Source organism: Miniopterus schreibersii (genome assembly GCF_964146895.1).
Source record: "Miniopterus schreibersii genome assembly, chromosome: 1".
Lineage (NCBI taxonomy): Eukaryota > Metazoa > Chordata > Mammalia > Chiroptera > Miniopteridae > Miniopterus > Miniopterus schreibersii.
The window spans coordinates 62,315,188-62,328,350 of NC_138101.1; the positions used below are offsets into that span (position 1 = coordinate 62,315,188).

Genomic DNA, 13,163 nt, shown 5'->3' on the forward strand with positions numbered 1-13,163 from the left:
TTTACTCAGTTGTAGTCTCATATTGTGACATCGTATTCTTCACACAGCAAAGCTGTTGAAAAACATTACTGTCTAAGTGGTAATCAAATACTTGCTAATGTAATTAGACCGAAAGATTCCATTAGAGGTTGATGTGTATTTATTGTAGCCTTGATTTATATACCCCTGCAACAGAGACTAAAAAGTGTTCATTTGCACTGGTAGGCCTGCTTAAGGTCCATGAAAGGAATTGAGGAAGAAAAAGATAAACTATTCGGTCATTGCTCTCAAACCATGATAAGAGGTACTTTGATACTTTATATTTTTCCCTTCACAAGTTGTTCTTTGAAAAGAAGAAGTAGAAATAGGAAGTGAGCAAGGACAAAGGAACTAAGGAATGCCAACACTCTTTTGTCTTGCCCAGAACCAGGACAGCAAAATTGGATTTGCCAGTGGAGCTGAAGTAATCCTCTTTTAATCTAGTGAACTGATTATATGCTCTTGCCCTTTGGGAACTTCAAAGAAGAGGGTGCAGTTTTATTGCATTTTCTCAGTAATATTGCCTGCAGAATGGCTTGATACCCAAACTAGAGTTGGCAGTAGATGGTGTGAAGTTAAGCTCAGCTTCCTGCCTTACTATTGCTATGATCTTGGTAAGTCTCTCAAGCTTTTTAACTTGTGTCTTCAGTTTAAAGTTTTGTTTTTGAGTTAAACTGAGTTCAGATACTTTTCTTAAAATTGTAGCATACAGCATAAAACACACCATGATATTCATGTGAATGTGTGAATGTATATTATTACTATTGAATGGAATTTCAGTGTGTGTTCCTTTGAAATGTGTCACATTCACAATCAAGTGTTAAGCCACTTTTTCGGAAAAGGGAACTCAAGGGCTTGTATTGGAGATGGGGATTGGGATGGAACAATAAATATTCCACTTCAATGCTTAAATTGTTAAGCAATTGAGAAATAAGACAAAAGAATAAGACAGGGGCTAAATAAAATGTTCCCTTTATTACTGATGAAGTTGGCATTGGCCAATGTGGTATACATCTGTTAAAAAGTAGAGTTTGTAATGTGAAAGCTCAGAATTAGACAGAGTTGCCCACTCAGCACATAAGACCTTGAACTATAGACCAAGGTAGTTTAACAAAACAGCAAAAGATAAGAATTGGGATTGGGTTGCAAGCTTGTCCTGAATCCCAGTCCCCACTAACATCCACTAAGTCTTTTAAAGAATTTACAATTTTTAGATTAGAGATGTACTAAAATTATTAAATATGTATTAATTAATACAGATTTATATCAAATTCTGACCTCATATATTTTTATGTTTAGGTATTATGGGTACATAAAACTGAATAGAGTTTAAAAGATATTTTAAATCTACTAGTTACTCTGTTAGGGAGTTGAACCCTGGACATATTTCTTTAATTTTTATAGTTTTATTAATTTCTTATATTTATTTTGTCATCATAAATATTGAGGTACAATCTACATAAAGTAAAATTTGGGTTTTTTTTAGTGTACATCTTTATGCATTTGACAAATCCATAGCGTCATGTAAATTTAGTCTAACGGTATAATTAATTACTCAAAGATAGTATCTCTGCTCCATATCTCCAAAATCTCTACCTTTACCACCCCAATGTTGTTAAATTATATGCCTTCCTTTGAACTTAACTTTACATTTGTGGAAAGTACTTTGCCACAGGAAAAGGTATTTCCAAGATGAATTTGCTTAGAGCTGTATAGAAACCGATTAAACCTTGATCCTATTGGGGTCTCAATTGTAATTCTAGCAAATATTCGACAGGCATTGATCACCAGTGTAGCTATAGGCTTGTTGTACAGTCCCAATTACTCACAAAGAAACAGGGAAACATGAATTCAAACCTAGCTTGCCTTTAAGGCACAAAGAATGTAAGGATATCATTGCTTAGAAGGAAGTAACTTGTAGGCTCATGTTTCAAAGATATTTTCTTAATTAGCAACCTAGTTTATATATTTTAATTCTAAAATAAGCATGTCCTTTTCCACTCTTTCTTCTTTTACTCAATATAGACCCCATAGCCCAGGCCTTTTCTTCAAAGCAAAGTGGACAATTAGAGATATTGCTCAAGGTCTGACAACTGGAGAAATTTTCTTCGCCATTCGTTTTTAGGGACAACCATGAGTGAGTCAGTAATGCAGCAGCCATTCACTTGGGACTGGTCCAGTATATTTTCTGACCCATTCATATCTTGTAAAGAGATCATGTGAACAATAGCAGTTGCTATCAACCCTGGGTATATTTCTGATAATCAGCAGTTGTTTTTATACTGGCAAGTCAATTAATTAAGCAGAGATGTGAATAAATACCACCATTATTACATCTTTCAAATTTTTGTTGGTGGAGCTAATCTTTACAATTATCCCAGTATTTGTTTTAGTTTACTATTTTGATGATGATGGGGTTGAACAGTTCTAGAGACTTAGATTTTTCCTTCCTATTATTATATAATAAAATTCTCATTCTTTGTATGGATTCTGCCATTCTGGCTGTTTTATGGTCAGTGTTGTCTTAGATTCAATAATCTATAGAGAAATGGCAATCAAAGCTGGGAAAGGAATTGGACATTGCAGAAATAGAATTCCACAAACTTGGATTAAGTAAGTTTGAAGCATTTTGAAACTTCCTTACAGATCTAGAATCTTTTATGTTTATAATTTAAATGAATTATTAACAATTTGTATTAGTGATAAAAAGTGATAGAGATGGGAGTTGAACATGTGTAGTTTATATGTGAGGACTAAGAGGTCTTCAGGAAATAATCCTGTAAAATTAACACTATGCCTTTTGTAGAGAAAAGAAAAAAAAAAATCCTCCAAGCTTGCCCTGTAAAGCACAAAAGCATTTGTTTGCATCTTAAATGGAAGAAGAAAGGGGAAAGTTTTACATTTGTATAAAAATAATTTTTACTGGTTGTTTTTCACTGTAGCTGAAAAGCATAATCTTAAAACATTTTGGTACTTTCCTGTATTTGAAAGACAAAACCAGGTTAATTAACATATATGTGTAGAGAGATTCCCCTGGAAGAAGACTCTGAGAAATGGACACAAATGCAGTAGTTAATTTAGATGAGCCTAGTACTGGTGAAAAAATGGCAAATGTGAGACAAGAAAGGGAGAAAAGCCAATAATGTGTATATTAATAAGCAGAATAATGTGATGAGCAATTATGATTCAGTATTACTGGGAACCCTCTCATTACTTTTTAGAACAAACCTCAGAATTGTCCTCCTGAAGATGGCGAAGCTGAGTTATTTACACATTGATTTCCAACCCTCATTGACTAAGGGCTGCCCAACCCTCAGCCCTCCCTGCACTAAGTCCCCAGCACTTCTGAGCTGCCAGGCAGGCACATGGGCTGAGGCAGCTCGCTCAGCTCCAGAGAAAGTCCCCAGGCAGCAAAGTAGAGGTTGGAAGTGGTCGGTGTGCTTAACAACTGACCATAAAGATGTAGCTTTGGCCCAGGGAGATGTGGCATGTACATCAGCAGCATCTGCTACACAGAAAACACCTGGGTACTTTTTGCCACTATGAACAAGTGAAATTAACCAACTTTCCTGGAGGAGAAATATGAGTTATATGGTGTTTTGCTACCTTCATCCTATGGAAAATCTCTAGGTTTGTTCCCCCGTTGTACTGGAGTACCAAGCTAGAGTATAAGACCAATTCAGTTATACTTACTATATAACTGAGTACTGATATATTTGTGTACTGTTATATCAAGATTAATGTTCACGTTAATCACTACTGAGTCCATTATGGCTGCAAATCATTTCTTTGTAATTTTCTGTTTGTTTGTTTTTCCTGCACATTGGTTACCAGTTAGAAAACTAGAATATTGACTAGATGCATCATGCAATCTTTCTTCATTATGCGCAATCAAACATGAGTAAGAGATGGGACCTTATTCAAAAAGAAGAAAATCTACCATTTGAAGCTGTGAATATGTATTAGGAAAGATTTTGATTTATGATGAGTCCCATTCTTTTGGCAAAACATAGTATAATCTTGGTGCAAAAGCAATTATTGATATCAATTATTGATACAAATTACCTTCAGATTTAACTATTTGTTATAGTATTTTACAAGAAAAATAAGGCATCATTATGAAATCTGAAAGAACACTTTATAGTAAATTTACAGCAATTAATATGGCTCTGTTTTGTTCCTACCATTGTATAATGCCGTCATTTACTTTATGTTTCTAGATTGGAGATTTACATTTTAAATGATTTATTTGCGGACCTTAATTGTAAATTAAAGCTTTCCAGGAATGAAAGTTTTGCATTTCTGTATTTCAGGTTCATCATTTATTTCATTTCACAACCTATTAAAATTGGCCAACCTTAATGACAATAACTATCATTAAATGGGCAAAATAATGATTTACATTTGAGTTAATTTAAGTGTATAAAAGGAAATGCTTTGCAAGGCCAGTAGGCTCCTCTTGAAACTTCATAGAAAGCTATTATTGGGCCTATATTTCAGATGTTACTCAAGGACAAGCTTGTATTTTCTAGGATAAAGAAAAAGAAAAGGGCTACGAAAAGGCCTTTTATTAATTTTTGTAGTTTGACTCAGGAATAGTTTTATACAAAAAGATTAGAAGGAAGCAGAAATACCAACTTCTATTTTCATGGCCCTGACAAATTACCAATCCTTGCTGAGGCCCAATGTGATTACCAGTAAAATAAGAATAATAAAGCTAATGTCATACAGTTTTGTGAATATTAAATGACATAATGCATACTAAATGCTTAGCAACATACCTGGTACATGGAAAGTCTTAGTAAATAATAATTGAGAAAGTTAAAGATTTAAAGAGCCAAACAATGTAATCTATAGAAAAGGAAGAGATAGCACTTAATGCTAATCCTCAGACTTAAAAATTGTCAAACAGCGATTAATGACTAAGTATAAGTCAATACAAATTGAAAACATAAAATCAATTTCAACATAAGAAAAAATAGCCATAAAGTATTGAGAAAGATTAATTTTCTTGGGCAGTTTTGAAAGGTAGGTAGGTTATGATTGTCTCTGGAATTGATTTCCTGTGGTTGTCTTTCTATGGTAGTGTGATTCCCAACCATATAATATTGGAGTATTCATGCTGTACTTTAATATACCCTCATAGAGTCTTTTGATTAAAATTTTGCTGATTTAAATTTTAGAGTCAAGAAAGAAGTTCTATAAATTCTTCATAGATAACCACTCTTGGAGTGTGTCGTATAGTCTCTCCTCTTTTCCCTTGAAAGGAAATCAGATTCCCAGGAAGCTTTCACATACATTGCATACTTGGGGTTAACTTATAGGCTGCTTAATATTGATTAACCTAGCTTATATCACTACACGGAATCTATCTGAATATTTTAAATAATGTTATTGTGGCCTCTGCTATTTGAGGTTAAAAGTATACACTGACTGTGGGGTCAGACTGCCTGCATTAGAATCCCAATTCCAATACAGATTTCATTTTCCCATCTGGAAAATGAGAATAACATTACTACTACCTTAATAGGGTAATTTTGAGAATTAAGTTAAACCTGAAGAGTCCTAGTTTATTTTAGGTATTTGATCATTTGAAATATTATTAATTTAATTTTTCCTGCAATTGTTTTATAGCTATACAGCAGTTACTCTGGCTAGTTATAATATAAAGAAACCCTTCTACTGTTCCTGAAACATAAAAATACTGAATTATGACACCATGTCTGTGTTTGTCCAACAAGTACTTATTTAACATTCAGATTGGGTGAGATACTACATTGAGCATAACAACTATACTGATGATTCATGCACATTAGTGCACACTTCTTATGTTTTCTGCCAGATGTTGTTTTTCCCCCCTCATTCTGTATATGTAAATATATTTAAAACTTTTTGTGGACTATCTGTCCAAGAAATTATGCTAGGCATCATGTAGGAATCTATGAGTTGAAAGAGAAAGCATCTGCCTTCAGAGATAATTTTTATATCATGAGAAAACGTGGCTGTTTTGGTGATGCCAGTGTTTTCATCAGTACTAGTTCTAGGATAGATGAGCTTAGGTTTAATACTTCTCCACCAGAATTGTCTATTTATTTCATCAGAATCAACTTTTTAGTTTATGACATGAAATAGTACCACTTTAATTGTTTTTGTTTTGTTTTGTTTTTGCTATTGAATTTCTTTGTTTTTAAGTTTTTATTTTGTTGGTTTTCTGGGCATGGAAATTCTATAATTTGTCCTTATGTACCTATGTCCTTACATACCTAGAAGAAAGATTTTAAAGTTCTCCCATGTAAATTTTTTCATTTCTTCTCAGAATAACCCGATTCATTAGATAGGGCTTTTTTGAAAAAAACAAAACACACCACACCTTCATTTAGTAAAAGAAACAATGACTCAGAGGAGTTAAATATCATAATCTAGGTAAAACTGTGGTTATTGTCAGAGCCATGCCTGGTAGCCTAGTGCCCCTAATCCCACGGAATATTCTTTCTATTCTACCACCAGGCCTCTCACTCACTTCTGTTGAGCATCCCAGGCTCACATTTGTACTGTGAGTACAGTGTAGACATGCACAAAGCATGAACTGTGTTGCACCTGAAGGATTAGTTTAATCACATATGATTATGATGAGGATAGTATGAATTATATTGTTAGTCTCTCATATAAGCAAATTAATACATTCCCTAAGGAGTACGTTAAGGTTTTTGAGAAATAACAATATAACCATTCGTTAGAATTTTAAATATAAGACAATTAATATATTATTTTCTCTTTTTCTAGAAAATACAAGAGACATCATGATGATATATGAAGAAAATGCTGAGGAATGGGCTCTGTACTTGAGGGAAGTTTTTTCACATACTGTGAAAAGGGAAGCAATCCTGCTGTATTGCTTGGAGAATTACTCTCTTCGGGATCTGGAATTGCAGAGTTTAAACTCTTACGAATGCAAACTTTTGATACTATCAGATAGCCTGCTTAAAGACCTCACTCCAAAGAAATGTCAGTTCCTGGAAAAGGTACTTCATCCACCAGAAAGCGTGGTTACCCTGCTGTGTGGGGTGACGAGTTCAGACCAGCTCTACAAATTGTTAAATATCTCTGGAGGCAGATGGGAGATCTCAACTGAGCAGGGGCCTGAAGACTACATCTCTGTAATCGAGAGCATCATATTTGGAGGTAGTGTTACCAAATCCTCTTTATCAATTTGTTTTTATTTTTGTCTATTTCTTATTAAAAAAAATGTAAAGTGTTGTTTTTTTTTTAACAATGAATATCTGATGTTAGGATAAAAAAGAAAAAAATGAAAGCAAATATATTTAACAGTATGTTGCACTTTCCTCAAAATGCATAAAGGTTCTGAATTTTTAGCTATATTCCAATTAAAGGCTTATCAGTTGTTATAAAAATGGTTTATAAATATATTTCTTAGGGCAGCTTATATGAGATCATACTTGGTAGAACAAAAATGGTATGCTGTGCTGCTATATAGCAGTTTGGTTCTGGAAGCCGGTTTCTTACTTGAGGTAAGATTCTTTGCTGCAATATTATTACTACTCAGTAGCTGTCCAATTTTTGAAGGTGTGGGTTAGAATGACAGAGCTTTTGCTTTGTTGATAATTGTATGATACCTCTTACTGGTATGAAATACTGTTGTTTTTACTAATTATAAAGAACAAATTTAGTCTTAATCATATATCCATTGCATTAAGGAGCAGAATGTAAGGGCTCCTTCATTAATTAATTAGAGTTCCATGTATTAGTCAAAACTCTGACGGTTACTAAGGTTAAAGCTTCTTGCCCCATTCTCTGCTTCAGGCTTGGTGTGGGAGGGGTGCTGTGGTGAGCTCCTCTGGTTTTCTCAACCTGCATTTCACCTTTAACTCCCAGTCTTCCAGCTACAGTTTCTCCTCCTAAAGGGGAGAGGTAGGGTTCTTATTTTCTAGCGGCCATATCAGACATTAAGTGTTGACTCTTTTTCTTGGAGTATATGTCTGGATTGTTTGGCAATCTCCTCATTCATGGAAAGTGTCCCACCCACGGTTCCCTTATGAGATGAGTGTGTCATCTCTAAGCATCTAGTTGTGGTGGTCCACCTTATATAGATTCTTACTGCCGATTTCCACGGTTCCCTCATGTGTCTCTTTTGATCAAAGTTTCTCTGAGATATCTCCTGGCTGGTCCTTTCTCTCGCCTGGTCCACGTCCATCTGTAAAACGATTCGTTTGTCTTTTGCCCTGACAGACTCCACATGCAAGCCATTCCCAGCATAGCCACCAGCATCCTGCCCTCAGAACAGCAACACAGTCACAGCCTCTTGCCTTTAATCATTTCCAGACATGGGTCTAACATGAGTCTTGGTGTTTTATAAATCCAGAGCACACATATCAATCCCCAGGGGTCTGCTGGAAGCCCTTATCACCGTGCTTGAGGATGGTGATATCCCTCAGTCCTTCCTGAGGGGGATGGTGGGACTCACAGCACATCAACAACTCTCCTTAACAAATCCTTTTTCTATTTTCCGGCATTCCAACATCTTCAAATTTAATACTTTTAAAACCTTGTTTAGGTGATCTATTATTGCCTAACAAGTTACTCTTAAAATTTAGCAACTTAAAATAACAAACAATGATTCTACCACAGTTTCCATGGTTGAGGAATCTAGAAGCAATTCAGCTGGGAGGTTCTAGATCAGAGCATCTCATGAGGTTGTGCTCAACCTGGCAAAGATCGAAAATCACTTGGAAGCCTCCACTGTCCACTGGGGGAGGATTTGCTTCCAAAAAGACCTCATACTCTTGGCAGATTTATTATTGATTCTTTAAAAAATATTTTTATTGATCTTTTTAGAGAGAGAGAGGAAGGTTGAGGGAGAGAGAAAGAGAAACATCTACCTACCACTATCTCCTGCACGCCCCCTACTGGGGATGGAGCCTGCAACCTGGGCATGTGCCCTGACTGGAATCAAACCAGCTACCTCTTGGTGCATGGGGCGAGGCTCAACTAATTGAGCCACACCAACCAAGGCTGTTACTGATTTTTTAAATCATCTCTTGGTTGGATAAGTTCCCTCTCATAGATCCCTCAAGAAGGGCCCTTGGCAGCAATGTTTCTGAAATCTTGCATGTTCAGAAGTGTTTGTTTCTTGCCTTGTACTTGAAGTACAGTTTGACTGAGAACCCTGTTGCTCACCTTTCTTCTGGCATGTAGAATTTAGGGAGATCTTATTTGCCTGGTTAACAAAAGGACTCTTCATTTGCATTTTAAGTCCAATGACTTCACTAGGATGTTACCTTAGCACTGACTGTTCTGAGCTATTTTGCCCAGAGACACAGTTATTTTTGTATCATCCCCCTCCCCCTCTCCAAAATGTAAATTCAAGTCTTTTATTTCAGGAACAACTCCTTGATTTATAGCTTTGAATATTTGCTCTATCTTACTATGATGATTTTGTTATTCAGGGATTCCTTTTATGTGTAGGTTGGATTTATTTTATTTGTGATACACTCAACAATTCCTCTCTAATTCATTTTGATTATTAATATTCATTGCTTAGTTTGTATTTATCATGTCAGTTTTTGCTGTCTTATTATGCGTTCAGCACTTTCTTTCCCCCCGTATAACTTCCAATTTCTCTCTTATTTTTGTGGTTCTTTTACTGTTTTTGAATGCACTCTTTGGCTGAGCATTGGAAGTTTACAACTCATCTCTTGATCTTGTCTTGCTAACCTCTCCTTAACATCTTGCATTCGGCATATATAATTGCTTCAAAGAGGTGGTTGCTATTTATTACATTTTAAAAATTCATGGTGAAATGCTTGGTCACAATTTTCCATTTCTCTTATGGCAACATGCTCTCAGTGTGTGTTCCTGATGTGGCATTGGTTTTCTTTTTTCTCTTTCTCTTGTAGAATCTTTATATAGATCCTGTGGTTGCCTAGTTTTGTTTTGTTTTTGTGCCACTGAACAAAGTGAGTTTTGTGGGGGTTTTTGGTTTAGCCAAAGAAGATAGGCATTGTGGGTTTTTGTTGTTTGTTCTGTTCCGTTTTTCTCCCACACAATGAAAGACTTTACTTCTCTGTTTCCACAGACATAGATTGCTTTCTGCAAATATGTCTTCTCAGTACAGTTCCTCATTTAGCCCCACTTTCTCTGCTTTTTGGAACCAACCTGCTTCCACAGATGCTTCTGTCTGAAACTGTTGAGTCACGTCTACAATATAAAAATGTATGGCCTCTACCCTTAGAGGAAAGTATATTTGTTAGCTCTTCTTAAAATCTGCAGTTTCTAGATTAATCCTTCAAGGTTTTTCTTCTCTGTTTCCTATGGCACCCCTTTTGCTATCACTGATTTTGAAACCATTTCCACTAACCTGGAGGTCTAGAATGTCAGTTTTCTATTTTCCGTAAATAGGATATTACCATAATTGTTTCCCATTCTTAATGTTTGAGATGATTTTGAGGAATAGAAAGGGGAAATGCTGATTGTACATTAAAATTTTGAAACTGGCAGCCTTCAAGTTTCTTGTTATCTCTGGATTTTTTGTTGTTGTTTTTTTTTTAGTATTCCCCAAGTGCATTAAGTTTTTTTCTTTTTGGTTGAGAAGGAAAAATGTTACAACTGGAAATTTTGAACAGATTTCAATAAAATGCACATAAAGTATAAGTAATTGTATGCTAATTTTCTCCCCTAAAACAGAGGTGCACTGTAAATTGGTGGCACAATTTTGAATGATTCTTCACACTCATCATTTTTATTTGCTTAAAGAACTCAGGGTTGTTTTGGCTACTTAAATTATGCTGTCACTATTTCGTAAAAATATTGACGAAAAACCTGTTGTAATGTTTTGTTTTATGGTGAGTGGTTATGTCAGTGGTATTCTGGTATATCTTCAAATTATTTTCCTATTGATATTTGAATAGAAATAAACTCATTCTTTATGGAAAACTATGATTTTTTGAAGACATTGTTAGCTTTCATCTTCCCACATTCAAATTTTAGACTGATTTTTTACAGTACTTAGATACACCTACCAAATGAAAAACACAACAACATGCATAAGAAAACACATTCAAGGATGATAAGTTTGTCTTAACTACAAGCATGCAACCAGAATGTGGATCTTTAAGCAATTTGCAAACCAAGCATATGGGTTGAGTTCCTTTACAAAATCGGTACTAATTGCCATAGTTTATGAAATAATAAATTTGTTTTAATAAACAGCTTAAGTGGCCTGCTAAATTGTTTTATGTTTCATGTTACCAGTTGTGTTGAACACATAAAGTTTAATTTTCCAAAAATGGGTGAAATAGAATGAAAGATGTGGAGTTCAGTTTTTACTGTCCTTTTGTGACTTCCCCTCTATCCTAAAGAGAAATTATATAAAAAAGAAAGGGAACTTATTATTTAGAAGCATGATATGATAACAAGAATAGTCATGAAAATAATTAAATGTTCTAATATATTCACATAAGGAAGAAAGTTCAGAAAAAGTTTTATAAAACTTAACGACAGAGAAAGATATTTTATAATTAATCAAGGTTCCAAAGACAAGTTCTGAATACTAAAAACAGATAAAGAAGATACAGTAATTCATGTTTAATCTGATTAGTTTTTGTTTTTTGATTTTGAGGATTTTATTTCCTTTTAAGGAATTAAGAAAGCTAAATTTCCTGTCTCTCTAATTCCCAAATTAGGATTAACACAAATCTATATGTGTTTCCCACCTTTCTGTGGGTAGTATAATTATTTTGACCATTATTCATCCATTTTCTGTCTCCTATTTCTTTATTTTTTGTATCTTTAGCTCATTTTCTGCTTGTAGTTTTTCCACATGTGTAGGTCTCATACAGCAATGTTTATATTTAATATAAATGATCTGATCTCAAACTTATATAAAAACAATTAACATTCCTGAGTGTTACCATTGTATACTTTGTTGTTTATAAATCATTTCCTTAAAAAAAGTTGACCAGTTTCTGTGATCAGGGCACATTGTATGAGTCTCCCTCCTCCCTTGCTCTTTGTTCTTTCTTCTTACATCCTTTGCTTTTGGACCCTTTCAGGCACTCCGGTTTGCTCTCAACAAGTGAGTCATCATCTCTCTCTAAGCTTTATTTTATTTTATTTTTGTATAAATGAATATATTTTTGTATTTATATTAAAATATAATATTTATCTCTGGCCGATGTGCCTTAGTGGTTAGAACATCGGCCCACCCACCGAAGGGTCACGGGTTCGATTCCAGGTCAAGGGCATGTTCCTGGGTTGCAGGTTTGCTCCCTGCTTTGGCCGAGGCACGTGTGGGAGGCAACCAGTCTGTGTGTCTCTCTCACTCTCTCTCTCCCCCTTCCTCCCTCCCTTCCACTCCCTCTGAATAGCAATGGAAAAAATATCCTCAGGCGAGGATTAACAACAACAAAAAACAACAAAAAACTCCCAACAACGTTTACATTTCACATTTTATTTCCTATTTCAATATTTCATATTTATTGTATTTTCATTGTCAAATGAGAGACATAATGGTAGTGGGAAAGCTGTTAATTCTTTCATAAACAATCTTAACATTTTGTTTCCATATTACCAAGCCAAGGATTTTAAATTTTTAGCTTCATTCCGCATAAAAGAGACCTAAAATGCAGAATAGCAATTTAACAGTAGAGTTACTGGGAAAACAAAACAAGAAAACCCACCACCACGCAGCAGAAACGAAGTCTGCAGGTGCATTTGTTTTCTTCTTCCCTCCGGGATGTGCGCTGCTGTGAGAGCCCGGGCCCCTGGCCCCTGGTCGGTGGGCTGTCAGGGCCTTTCAAGGCAGGCCCGTCCCTTTTGCTGGCCTTTCAGCTCCTGGAAGGCAGGGCCCGCCTGGGTGTTTCGGTGGCTGGCACAGGGGCCGCTGCGCACCAGAGCCAGTGCATCACCTCGCGCTGAACAAGCGGGCGGCCCGCGCCTGCCTTCACCCTCTGCCCGCCGCCGCCTCCCCCACCGGACACCTTCCCCGCATTCTCAGGGGAGTCCCAGCTCCTCCAAGGTCTGCGGAAATGCTTTTGTCACTGAATTCATCTCACATTCTTCCTTCTTGAAAAATATTTTCTTCATCTCTAATTCTATTCAACTTTTATTATTACTTATTTATGACTCTC

At 35.7% G+C, this 13,163-nt stretch overlaps 1 protein-coding gene across 1 annotated transcript in view; it reads left to right on the forward strand.

Moving 5' to 3' along the window:
* Nucleotides 1–13,163, forward strand: part of BANK1 (B cell scaffold protein with ankyrin repeats 1) — a 306,359-nt gene that overhangs the window by 49,866 nt on the left and 243,330 nt on the right. Inside the window, exon 3 of the mRNA XM_081154901.1 lies at nt 6,802–7,200. Within this exon, the coding sequence (XP_081011027.1) occupies nt 6,819–7,200 (382 nt within the window). The 5' untranslated portion in view covers nt 6,802–6,818. The remainder of the gene's footprint in view (nt 1–6,801; nt 7,201–13,163) is intronic.